The sequence below is a fragment of the Hippoglossus hippoglossus genome, chromosome 17 (assembly GCF_009819705.1).
Source record: "Hippoglossus hippoglossus isolate fHipHip1 chromosome 17, fHipHip1.pri, whole genome shotgun sequence".
NCBI lineage: Eukaryota > Metazoa > Chordata > Actinopteri > Pleuronectiformes > Pleuronectidae > Hippoglossus > Hippoglossus hippoglossus.
In genome coordinates, this window is record NC_047167.1 from 24,449,489 (window position 1) to 24,460,830 (window position 11,342).

General features: G+C 50.1%; 2 protein-coding genes across 17 annotated transcripts; one reads left to right on the top strand and one right to left on the bottom strand.

Annotated features, from left to right (window-relative positions):
- Positions 1-469: 469 nt before the first annotated feature.
- On the top strand, positions 470-7,392 carry LOC117777834 (transcriptional activator Myb-like). Of its 15 annotated transcripts, none has more exons than XM_034612838.1 (17): positions 470-690; positions 981-1,094; positions 1,195-1,270; positions 1,609-1,680; positions 1,797-1,892; positions 1,964-2,184; positions 2,278-2,534; positions 2,575-2,674; positions 2,715-2,857; positions 2,982-3,214; positions 3,287-3,451; positions 3,721-3,822; positions 3,923-4,012; positions 4,374-4,501; positions 4,608-4,701; positions 4,930-5,109; positions 7,000-7,392. In XM_034612838.1, exons 2-17 carry the CDS (start codon positions 1,033-1,035, stop codon positions 7,084-7,086), a joined length of 2,106 nt encoding a protein of 701 aa, XP_034468729.1. In that variant the 5' UTR covers positions 470-690; positions 981-1,032; the 3' UTR covers positions 7,087-7,392. The 15 variants fall into 15 exon arrangements, 14 of the variants coding, with proteins under 14 accessions (XP_034468729.1, XP_034468731.1, XP_034468732.1 ...); XM_034612840.1 differs by having other exon boundaries at positions 2,278-2,494; positions 2,555-2,674; positions 2,755-2,857; XM_034612841.1 differs by having other exon boundaries at positions 2,278-2,474.
- Positions 7,393-7,575: 183 nt separating this feature from the next.
- Positions 7,576-10,472, bottom strand: si:dkey-97a13.12. Of its 2 annotated transcripts, none has more exons than XM_034612909.1 (5): positions 10,405-10,472; positions 8,726-8,769; positions 8,061-8,219; positions 7,887-7,984; positions 7,576-7,799 (listed from the first exon to the last, which is right to left on the bottom strand). In XM_034612909.1, the coding sequence occupies exons 1-5, from the start codon at positions 10,469-10,471 to the stop codon at positions 7,589-7,591; spliced, it is 579 nt and encodes a 192-aa protein (XP_034468800.1). In that variant the 5' UTR covers position 10,472; the 3' UTR covers positions 7,576-7,588. The 2 variants fall into 2 exon arrangements, with proteins under 2 accessions (XP_034468800.1, XP_034468799.1); XM_034612908.1 differs by having other exon boundaries at positions 7,887-7,981; positions 8,052-8,219.
- Positions 10,473-11,342: the final 870 nt, after the last annotated feature.

The window sequence follows — 11,342 nt, forward strand, 5'->3', positions numbered from 1 at the left end:
TGACAGAAGTGCTAATAAACAGTAAAAACTACTGCTTTCGCTTATTGATAATACACAGAGCAGCCATGTTGGATTTCAAAGTCGGGGGTGCTGAGGTTCCCCCAACCTTTCATGTCGAAACTCCGAATTGAGGCGGTGTTCCCATTGCAGCCGGTAACTCCGAGCTCCGAGGTTTAATGGAGAGCAGCATGAATTTACAATTCAAGTACTTTAGCTTTGGCTTCACTCTGGAGTCTACATTTAATAACGAGTCTATGATTAAACTCCACTTATATTTTTTACTGAACATTTCATTTAATTCAGGTGTGTTCATAATATTTAATAATTTATTTTTAACTTCCCGGGATGTGAACAAGGTGCAAACTAGATGTGAACCAGTTGTGAACCAGATGTGAACATAAATCTGATAAACAAACTGGATTCGGATTCGGTCTATGGTCGATCCCCTCCTGCTAGCCGCTAACAGCCGCTAACAGCCGCTAACAGCCGCTAACAGCCGCTAACAGCCGCTAACAGCCGCTAACAGCCGCTAACAGCCGCTAACAGCCGCTAACAGCCGCTAACAGCCGCTAACAGCCGCTAACAGCCGCTAACAGCCGCTAACAGCCGCTAACAGCCGCTAACAGCCGCTAACAGCCGCTAACAGCCGCTAACAGCCGCTAACAGCCGCTACTCTTCCCGGGGGAAGGAGGACAGGTTAGTCTGGGGTAACTGAGTAACTAAGTACATCTACTCAATTTCTTTTATTCACTTTAATGACCTGTTGAAAACCCACAGTGAGCTTATTATTACATTATTTTGATTGTTGATCTTGATAAATGTATTTATGTTGTATTAATATTTGGTGAACTTCATCTTTAGGTCCTGTGTATTAACGGTTTGCTACTGACGTCATCAGGTCCGGGTTTTAACTAGGTATAAATAGATGAAAATATTTCTCTACAGAATATCACTAATTACTTTTAATGTGATCATATCCCACAGGGACGTCTCCATGGCAACGAGCGGTCCTCACACAGTGTAGTTTTGTGTATGAAGTGTGTGTGTGTCCTGCAGTGTGTTAGTGTTGGTATGATGAGCAACAGCAGGTCCTGGTGAGAAACACAAACACACACACACCTGTCCATCACTGTTCCATATGATGTTTATCCTGGATATTATTCAACTGTGTGTGTGTGTGTGTGTGTGTCTCAGTTCAAAGAGTAACTCCTGTACAACACGTAAAGGACGATTCTGCAGAGTCAAACTACAGAAGTGGACAAAAGATGAGGTAACAATGGTGATGATGATAATGATGATGTGATAATGATGAGGTTGATGATGATGAAGATGATTGTGGTGATGGTGGAGATGATGATATGATGGTGATAATGATGATAAAGATGATGATATTGATGAAGATGATGGTGATGGTGATAATGATGATGATATTGATGAAGATGATGATAATGATTAGGGTGATGGTGATGAAGATGAAGATGAAGATGATGATATTGATAAAGATGATGATATTGATGAAGATGATGATAATGATGAGGGTGATGGTGATGATGATGGTGATTGTATTGATGATGATATGATGGTGATGATGATGATCTTCCTCTTCAGGATAAGAAGCTTCAGACTCTGGTGAAGGAGTTTGGATCAAAAAGCTGGTCTTTAGTTTCTCTTCATTTCAAGGTGGAACACTCTCTCTCACACGTACACACACACACACACACACACACACACACGATCAACGCGATAACATGAGTCTGATCAGACATGTGAGGACGTCCGCACTGTGTGTGTCTCAGGGTCAGAGGTCAGATGTGGACTGTCAGCAGAGGTGGAAGCAGATAAAGAATCCAGAGATGGTTAAAGGTCCCTGGACTCAGGAGGAGGACGACAAGGTAACGGCCTGCACATAGTTTCCCAGAATAATGATTGACAACTCCTTTATGTGATGTCACTTCCTGTGCAGGTGATCAAGCTGGTTCATAAGTACGGCGTGAAGCACTGGTCGCTCATCGCCAAACACATGTGCAGCCGTAACGGGAAGCAGTGCCGCGAGCGCTGGCACAACCACCTGAGCCCAATTGTTAAGAAGAGCCGCTGGACGGTACAAGAGGACCTCATCATCTGTCAGGCCCACGAACTACTGGGAAACCGCTGGGCCAACATCTCAAAACTGCTGCCTGGCAGGTACGTTGACCACCTGCAGGCATTTGCTGATACAAAGATCACTTGAAGGGCGCCAGGTAGAAGATCTGATCCTGACTAGATGTCTGTGGACAGACAGACCCTGTCTCTAGGTGTGGGAGGAGACGTCTATGTGTGGGAGGAGACAAACAAATGTAGGCGGAGATATCCAGGTGTGGGAGGCAACATCCAGGTATGGGAGGAGACATCCCAGTGTCGGAGGAGACGTCCAGGTATGGGAGGAGACGTCCAGGTATGGGAGGAGACATCCAGGTATGGGAGGAGACGTCCAGGTATGGGAGGAGACGTCCAGGTATGGGAGGAGATGTCCAGGTATGGGAGGAGACGTCCCAGTGTTGGAGGAAACGTCCAGGTATGGGAGGAGACATCCAGGTATGGGAGGAGACGTCCCAGTGTCGGAGGAGACGTCCAGGTATGGGAGGAGACGTCCAGGTATGGGAGGAGACATCCAGGTATGGGAGGAGACGTCCAGGTATGGGAGGAGACGTCCAGGTATGGGAGGAGATGTCCAGGTATGGGAGGAGACGTCCCAGTGTTGGAGGAAACGTCCAGGTATGGGAGGAGACATCCAGGTATGGGAGGAGACGTCCCAGTGTCGGAGGAGATGCCAGGTGTGGGAGGAGACATCCAGGTATGGGAGGAGACATCCAGGTATGGGAGGAGACGTCCATGTGTCGGAGGAGACGTCTATGTGTGGGAGGAGACAAACAAATGTAGGCGGAGATGTCCAGGTGTGGGAGGCGACATCCAGGTATTGGAGGAGACGTCCAGGTGTGGGAGGAGACAAACAAATGTGGGTGGAGACAGTTGGGAGGAGACGTCCTGGTGTGCCGTCAGGTTGGACATTCTGACGTTGTTTCTCGTTCTCAGGACAGATAACTCCATCAAGAACCACTGGAACTCTACCCTGAAGAGGAAGGTGGAGAAACAGCAACACATGCAGGTCCTACACCTCCACAGCTCCTCCTCTTCCACACCTGCCCTCTCAAGCTCCGCCATCATCCCCACCAAGGTCAGCGAACACCCTCCACCCCCAACACCCGCCCATGACAGATGTGTTGTAATACTGATGTTTGTCCTGCAGGCGGACAGTGTGTCCACAATGACGGTGGACTCCAGCTGCACCTTCAGTAAACAGAGCTCTTGCAGCTGCTACGTCCACCTGTGCCACGCCTGTGCCCCTCCCTCTTCAGGCTACGACTCTCTGAGCCTGTACGAGCTGACGACGCCTGCGGAGCTGATAGAGGCGGTAAAACTGTTCTTCTCTTTTGTTGGGGCTTTTATTTTGGAAGGGATTTTTCTGTCACCTGTGTGACTTGTCTGAACCCTCATCTCTCAGGCTGTCATCTGATGATCGATCGTGTTTCATTTCTCTGCAGTTTTTCAACTCAGCGGGGTTCAATCAGTGTTTTCATTTCATAAATGATTTAGTTTAACATTTATTTCATGCAGCAGCCTTGTCACTGTTGTTCCATACCGATTTTCTTCCTAAATCAACAGAATCTTATTTTCTAATAGAACATGGAGACCTGGAGCCACAGCCCAAAGGATGTTACATCATCAGTCCACCTCCACCTGCACAGAGAGGATGCCGACCCGTCTATCATCAATCTGAGCTATGTAAGACGGAACCCGGTTTAACCTGAGTTAAAGGAACATTTCCAACAATCTGTGACCTTTGACCATGGGACATGTGCAATGACAGTTTGTTTGTTTGCAGGAGGCAGGTTTTAGGGAGCAGCTGATGAACAGTGAGGACGCAGCCTCCTCCTGCAGCCTGGTGGGGGCGCTGAACTTCTCACCCTCTGAGGTAAAGACCTCACATTTCTCTGACGTTTCTCTGACGTTTCTCTGACGTTTCTCTGATGTTTCTCTGATGTTTCTCTGACGTTTCTCTGACGTTTCTCTGATGTTTCTCTGACGTTTCTCTGATGTTTCTCTGATGTTTCTCTGATGTTTCTCTGACGTTTCTCTGACGTTTCTCTGATGTTTCTCTGATGTTTCTCTGACGTTTCTCTGATGTTTCTCTGACGTTTCTCTGACGTTTCTCTGATGTTTCTCTGACGTTTCTCTGATGTTTCTCTGACGTTTCTCTGATGTTTCTCTGACGTTTCTCTGATGTTTCTCTGACGTTTCTCTGACGTTTCTCTGATGTTTCTCTGATGTTTCAGTTCCTCGGTTTTTTAACTGTTGAGGATCTGAAGTTGCAATGTCCAGCTTTCACCTCCACCCCCATCTGTTCCCTCAAACACTCAACCAGCACTTACTACGACAACTCTTGTCTCCATGGCAACACAGTGTACGTGTGTTACTGTTCTAACAATAACAAATAGTCATGTGAAGACTAATGGATCAACTCAGCAGATCAATTCAAGATAAATTAAAGACATTTGTTGTTGGTTCAGGACACCGTCAGACATCACAGAGACAATCAGAGATCTGTGGACGTCAGCTCCTCAAACACCGACACCCCTGAAGATCAGCAACAGTCAGGACGAGGTGAGTCAGCTGATCTTCATGTGATCGTCAGCTTTATACAATTAACAGATTTAAAAGAGTGTAGTCAGCTGTCAGCCAGCAGCTCGGAGGTCTCACACACACACACACACACACACACACACACACACACGCATACACACACACACATACATACATTGGACATCACAACATGAGGACAGACGCCCCCTGGTGACATGTTGGACTTCACCACGGGCGTCTGTCCTCCAGGTTCGGGGGGAGAGTCTGCTGAGCTCCATCCAGCCGTTCCAGGTCCAATCCGGGCCACAGGGGCAGGGACAGTCCGGGTCAGTGACATTTGACAGACAGTTGGAAGTGTTGTGGTGTGAGCAGCCTGTTGATGAGCTGAAGTCTCCAGGGGGGCCCACCCCCACGCTGACTCCCCTCCAGGTAAAAATCAATCATCAACACGTTGCTCCATTTTCTCATCAGTGGTCAGTCATCCTTTCTCTGTGTCGTCTCTGTATCATCTGTGTATCATCTCTGTGTCGTCTCTGTGTCGTCTCGTGTCGTCTCGTGTCGTCTCGTGTCGTCTCCGTGTCGTCTCCGTGTCGTCTCCGTGTCGTCTCCGTGTCGTCTCGTGTCGTCTCCGTGTCGTCTTGTGTCGTCTCCGTGTCGTCTCCGTGTCGTCTCCGTGTCGTCTCGTGTCGTCTCGTGTCGTCTCCGTGTCGTCTCGTGTCGTCTCCGTGTCGTCTCGTGTCGTCTCGTGTCGTCTCGTGTCGTCTCCGTGTCGTCTCGCGTCGTCTCCGTGTCGTCTCCGTGTCGTCTCGTGTCGTCTCCATGTCGTCTTGTGTCATCTTGTGTCGTCTCGTGTCGTCTCCGTGTCGTCTCTGTGTCGTCTTGTGTCGTCTCCGTGTCGTCTCCGTGTCGTCTTGTGTCGTCTCCGTGTCGTCTCCGTGTCGTCTTGTGTCGTCTCCGTGTCGTCTCCGTGTCGTCTCCGTGTCGTCTTGTGTCGTCTCCGTGTCGTCTCCGTGTCGTCTCCGTGTCGTCTTGTGTCGTCTCCGTGTCGTCTCCGTGTCGTCTCCGTGTCGTCTTGTGTCGTCTCCGTGTCGTCTCCGTGTCGTCTTGTGTCGTCTCCGTGTCGTCTTGTGTCGTCTCCGTGTCGTCTCCGTGTCGTCTCCGTGTCGTCTCCGTGTCATCTTGTGTCGTCTCCGTGTCGTCTCCGTGTCGTCTCCGTGTCGTCTTGTGTCGTCTCCGTGTCGTCTCTGTGTCGTCTCCGTGTCGTCTCCGTGTCGTCTTGTGTCGTCTCCGTGTCGTCTCCGTGTCGTCTTGTGTCGTCTCCGTGTCGTCTTGTGTCGTCTCCGTGTCGTCTCGTGTCGTCTCCGTGTCGTCTCCGTGTCGTCTTGTGTCGTCTTGTGTCGTCTCCGTCTCGTCTCCGTGTCGTCTCGTGTCGTCTCCGTGTCGTCTCCGTGTCGTCTCCGTGTCGTCTTGTGTCGTCTCCGTGTCGTCTCCGTGTCGTCTCCGTGGCGTCTTGTGTCGTCTCCGTGTCGTCTCCGTGTCGTCTCCGTGTCGTCTCCGTGTCGTCTTGTGTCGTCTCCGTGTCGTCTCCGTGTCGTCTTGTGTCGTCTCGTGTCGTCTCCGTGTCGTCTCCGTGTCGTCTCGTGTCGTCTCTGTGTCGTCTCCGTGTCGTCTCCGTGTCGTCTCGTGTCGTCTCCGTGTCGTCTCCGTGTCGTCTCCGTGTCGTCTCGTGTCGTCTCCGTGTCGTCTCGTGTCGTCTCCGTGTCGTCTCCGTGTCGTCTCCGTGTCGTCTCCGTGTCGTCTCGTGTCGTCTCCGTGTCGTCTCGTGTCGTCACGTGTCGTCTCCGTGTCGTCTCGTGTCGTCTCCGTGTCGTCTCGTGTCGTCTCGTGTCGTCTCCGTGTCGTCTCGTGTCGTCTCCGTGTCGTCTCCGTGTCGTCTCCGTGTCGTCTCTGTGTCGTCTCCGTGTCGTCTCGTGTCGTCTCCGTGTCGTCTCGTGTCGTCACGTGTCGTCTCCGTGTCGTCTCGTGTCGTCTCGTGTCGTCTCCGTGTCGTCTTGTGTCGTCTTGTGTCGTCTCCGTGTCGTCTCCGTGTCGTCTTGTGTCGTCTCCGTGTCGTCTCCGTGTCGTCTTGTGTCGTCTCCGTGTCGTCTCGTGTCGTCTCCGTGTCGTCTCCGTGTCGTCTCCGTGTCGTCTTGTGTCGTCTCCGTGTCGTCTCCGTGTCGTCTCCGTGTCGTCTCCGTGTCGTCTTGTGTCGTCTCCGTGTCGTCTCTGTGTCGTCTCTGTGTCGTCTCCGTGTCGTCTTGTTTCTCGTTGCGTCTTCAGCTCAGTGACCTTCAGGTGGTGATCTTTGGGAGAACAGAAGATCAGGTGCGTCTGACGGAGCAGGCCCGACTCTATGTGGAACCTTGATCTTCATCGTTGTACTTCATCACCGAGTGTGAGAGGATGACATCATCGCTCAGGTCTTCATCGTCATCATCCTCACACTGCTGAGTCATCCTGTGAATCGTGACTCAGCATTTTAATCCCTCACTGCATCGTCTCTGTCAGTTTGATAAACTGATCTTTTATTGATTGATTGACTAAGCATTGACTTTCATTTAGAACATTTTTAACATTTTAGTGACATTGATAAAAAATTTTGTTGACTCAAAATCTAATATTTATATTTTGGCTCAAAGAAACTATATTTCAAACTTTATTTTATTCAAACTTTATTTACATTTAAACTTTCAAACTTTCTTTCTATTCATGTTTATTGATTGAGATCGTGAAATAACATATGAATTCATTGATTTATTTCTTTGTTGTTTTTCCCATGAAACGTGTGAATCTGAAGAAAAACTATATTAAAGCATCAGAGGAGACGTGATGAAGCTTCATGTTGTTATTGGATTTATTATTTCATATTTCAGTGGTCTCCGGCGTCATCCGGCAGGAAGGCCGTGTTGACGGAGCCAGGGTCTGCAGCGGGGTGGGGGAGGTGGGGGAGGTGGGGGCAGCTCTTTCTCCTGGACTTGGCCAGGACCCGGTGGAGGAGGCCGGGGGAGCTGTGACCTGACCCCCCCTCGAGTCCCAGAAGGATGCTTTTTTTTCTGAGCAGCTTCGGAGTACTGCGACCGCTGGGGGGGGGTTAACATCAAGAGTCAGATCAATAAAATATTTCAACAATTTATGCAAGAAGGGTGGGGGGGGCCTTCTGTAGTTACCTGGTGCAACCACAGGGGGCGCCTGCAGGTGTCACAGCGACCGGCACTGACCCCCTCCTGACCAACAGGGGCGTGGCTCTGGGTGAATCGCTGCCCTGTCACATAAAGATGACATCATCATTTTGTTTAAGGTGTTTCGACCTCTAACCAGGTGAGTGGTGTTACCTGCAGCGGCTCCACACACGACACAGGGAAATAACCTTCATGTTCATTTGACAGGCGTCCAAACCACCAGTCCTCATCCTTCTTAAACAGAACCTGGATCCGGTCTCCGGGGTTCAGGTCCAGTTCCTTAGGCCATCGGGAGCGGTACTGAGTCCCCGCCACCACCACCTGCCAATCCCAGCCAAGGAACGCTCAGAACCACACCCCAAACTGATGTCATTCAACTACTGCTCTTCTGGGCTTAACTTTGAAAAACCTAAGCCTTTAATTTGAAAAGGCATAAATGTTTATAACCCAAGAACTAATCAATGAATGAATTGACTGTTTTAAGGGGTTTTAACTTGTTCTCTGTAGAGTTGAAGGGACTTTGGTGACATCAAAGCTGCTGCTGATTGGTTAATGTGTGAGTGTCAACATTAATCTGCTTTAAATAGCTGCTCCTCAGCTCATCGGGCTGTAAATACTCGGAGGTCAGAGATTACGCTGATGTAAGACTGATTAACAAACATGTTATCACAGGATGTTCACCACTGGGTCCCCTCTGGACTGCTCTGTAGTCTGTATCACACACACCCTGTCCACAGAGGGGTCAGAGGTCAGAGGGGTCAGAGGTCAGAGGTCCCGTCAAGGTTCTTCCCCCTTTAATTCAATTAAAGTTGAATTAACGTCTTTACCTGCTCGGCCTCCACGTGTCTGCTCCTCGTCCTCGACCTGCAGACTGACACAACAAACACGTCTGTTACTGCCTGTTAACATTCCACTCCTTCACCCGGAAAGGATGCTGCAGTTACACAATCTTAAACAGATTTTAATACATTAAGTTACTTGATTCTCTGTATTTTTACTTAAAAGACTTTGCTTATCTCAGTCCACCCTAAACACGCTCTGATTGGATGAAGCCTGCCCAGCTGTGCCTCATCAGTAACTAGTGCCAAACTAAACTACACTGCTCAGTAAAGTGAGGGAACCTTAATGTTCACAGTATAAAGTTCAGAGGCCTGAGGGCCGACGTCCTCTAGTGGGACCTGAGCTCACAGCTCCATTCACCAGAGAACACCAGGACCAGCAGGTCCACCACTGCAGCCTCGTTCTCCTCACAGATGAGCAGGTTCACACTGAGCACATGTGACAGGTGTGAACGAGTCTGGAGACGTCGTGGTGAACGTGAAGCTGCTGTAACATCATCTATGACCAGTTTGCTGGATCAGTGAAGGTCTGAGGAGGACGATCCTGGGAGGGTCAACAGACCTTCATGTCCCAGCCAAAGGTTCCCTGACTGCTGTTAGGTACCAGGATGAAATCCTCAGAGCGACTGTCAGACGCTGGTGCAGGGGCCCCCGGGTTCCTCCTGGTGGAGGGGACCCAGGGTTCCTCCTGGTGCAGGGGCCCCCGGGTTCCTCCTGGTGGAGGGGACCCAGGGTTCCTCCTGGTGCAGAGGACCCTGGGTTCCTCCTGGTGGACCCCGGGTTCCTCCTGGTGGAGGGGACCCAGGGTTCCTCCTGGTGCAGGGGCCCCCGGGTTCCTCCTGGTGGAGGGGACCCAGGGTTCCTCCTGGTGCAGAGGACCCTAGGTTCCTCCTGGTGCAGAGGACCCTGGGTTCCTCCTGGTGGACCCAGGGTTCCTCCTGGTGCAGAGGACCCTGGGTTCCTCCTGGTGGACCCCGGGTTCCTCCTGGTGCAGAGGACCCTGGGTTCCTCCTGGTGGACCCAGGGTTCCTCCTGGTGCAGAGGACCCTGGGTTCCTCCTGGTGGAGGGGACCCAGGGTTCCTCCTGGTGCAGGGGCCCCCGGGTTCCTCCTGGTGGAGGGGACCCAGGGTTCCTCCTGGTGCAGAGGACCCTGGGTTCCTCCTGGTGGACCCCGGGTTCCTCCTGGTGCAGAGGACCCTGGGTTCCTCCTGGTGGACCCAGGGTCCCTCCTGGTGCAGAGGACCCTGGGTTCCTCCTGGTGGAGGGGACCCAGGGTTCCTCCTGGTGCAGAGGACCCTGGGTTCCTCCTGGTGGACCCAGGGTTCCTCCTGGTGCAGAGGACCCTGGGTTCCTCCTGGTGCAGAGGACCCTGGGTTACTCCTGGTGGACCCTGGGTTCCTCCTGGTGCAGAGGACCCTGTGTTCCTCCTGGTGGAGGGGACCCAGGGTTCCTCCTGGTGCAGAGGACCCTGGGTTCCTCCTTGTTTTGTCAATAGTAACTCAGTAACTACTAACTAAGTCTTCATATAATGACGATCAGTGACCTATATACATATAAAACACTGTCTAGTTAATTTACATGAAAAAGTCATTTTATTTTATCTACTTGTTACAGGTCGACAGACAACATGTAACGTATGTGTGTGTCTGTGTGTGTGTTGACTCACCTTGTGGGGAAAACACAGTTGTATAAATTTCTAACTGATCATCAGTGTGTCTGTAGATCTGCTGCATGTTGCTCTGCACTCCCTCACTCACTCACTCACTCACTCCCTCACTCACTCACTCTGAGTTTAAATACCTGCCGTCACTAATCCCACTGAATGTGTGTCTCTGCAACACACACACACACACAGAGATCAGGTGTATCAGATCACAAACTATAAATAAAGATGGACAACATGACCCATCCTAAAACATACTGATCACCCCCTGGTGGCCGGCTGCATTATAGGTCATAAACCTCCTCCATGTTAGTAGATGGGACATGGACCAAACCAGTGCTTCATTTGTAAATAAGGTGCCGGAGGGAGGGGTGACGAGACGAGCACAGTTACCGGAACATGTCCGCAACACGGTGCTGAAAACAACATGTACCCACGTGCCCACTCACCTATCTACCTTACATACCTCTATTTAGAATCATTTGCATGATATAGCAACAATTATTTCTTCCTTTTTATAGGGTTATATATATATATATACTCATAATAAATAAGCTGTTCAAACTATCTCATGAAGTTGTATGCTTCCACTAGGAAACATTATCAGGACACACTCTGTAAACTTCCACTGCTATGCAGATGACACCCAGTTATACGTATCAATAAAACCAGAACAGTGTCATCGATTAACTGAAGTTCATGTCTCAAGGACATAAAAACCTTCTCTTATTAAACTCAGATAAAACAGAGGTTCTGATACTTGGCCCTAAACACCTCAGAGACACATTATCTAATGATGAAGCTGTGCTAGAGGACATTGCCCTGATCTTTGATCCTGATTTGTCCTTTGATTCTCATTTAAAACACATTTCTAGGACCGCCTTCTTCCACTTACATAACATCTCAAACATCATGTCTCAAAAAGATGCAGAAGAACGAGT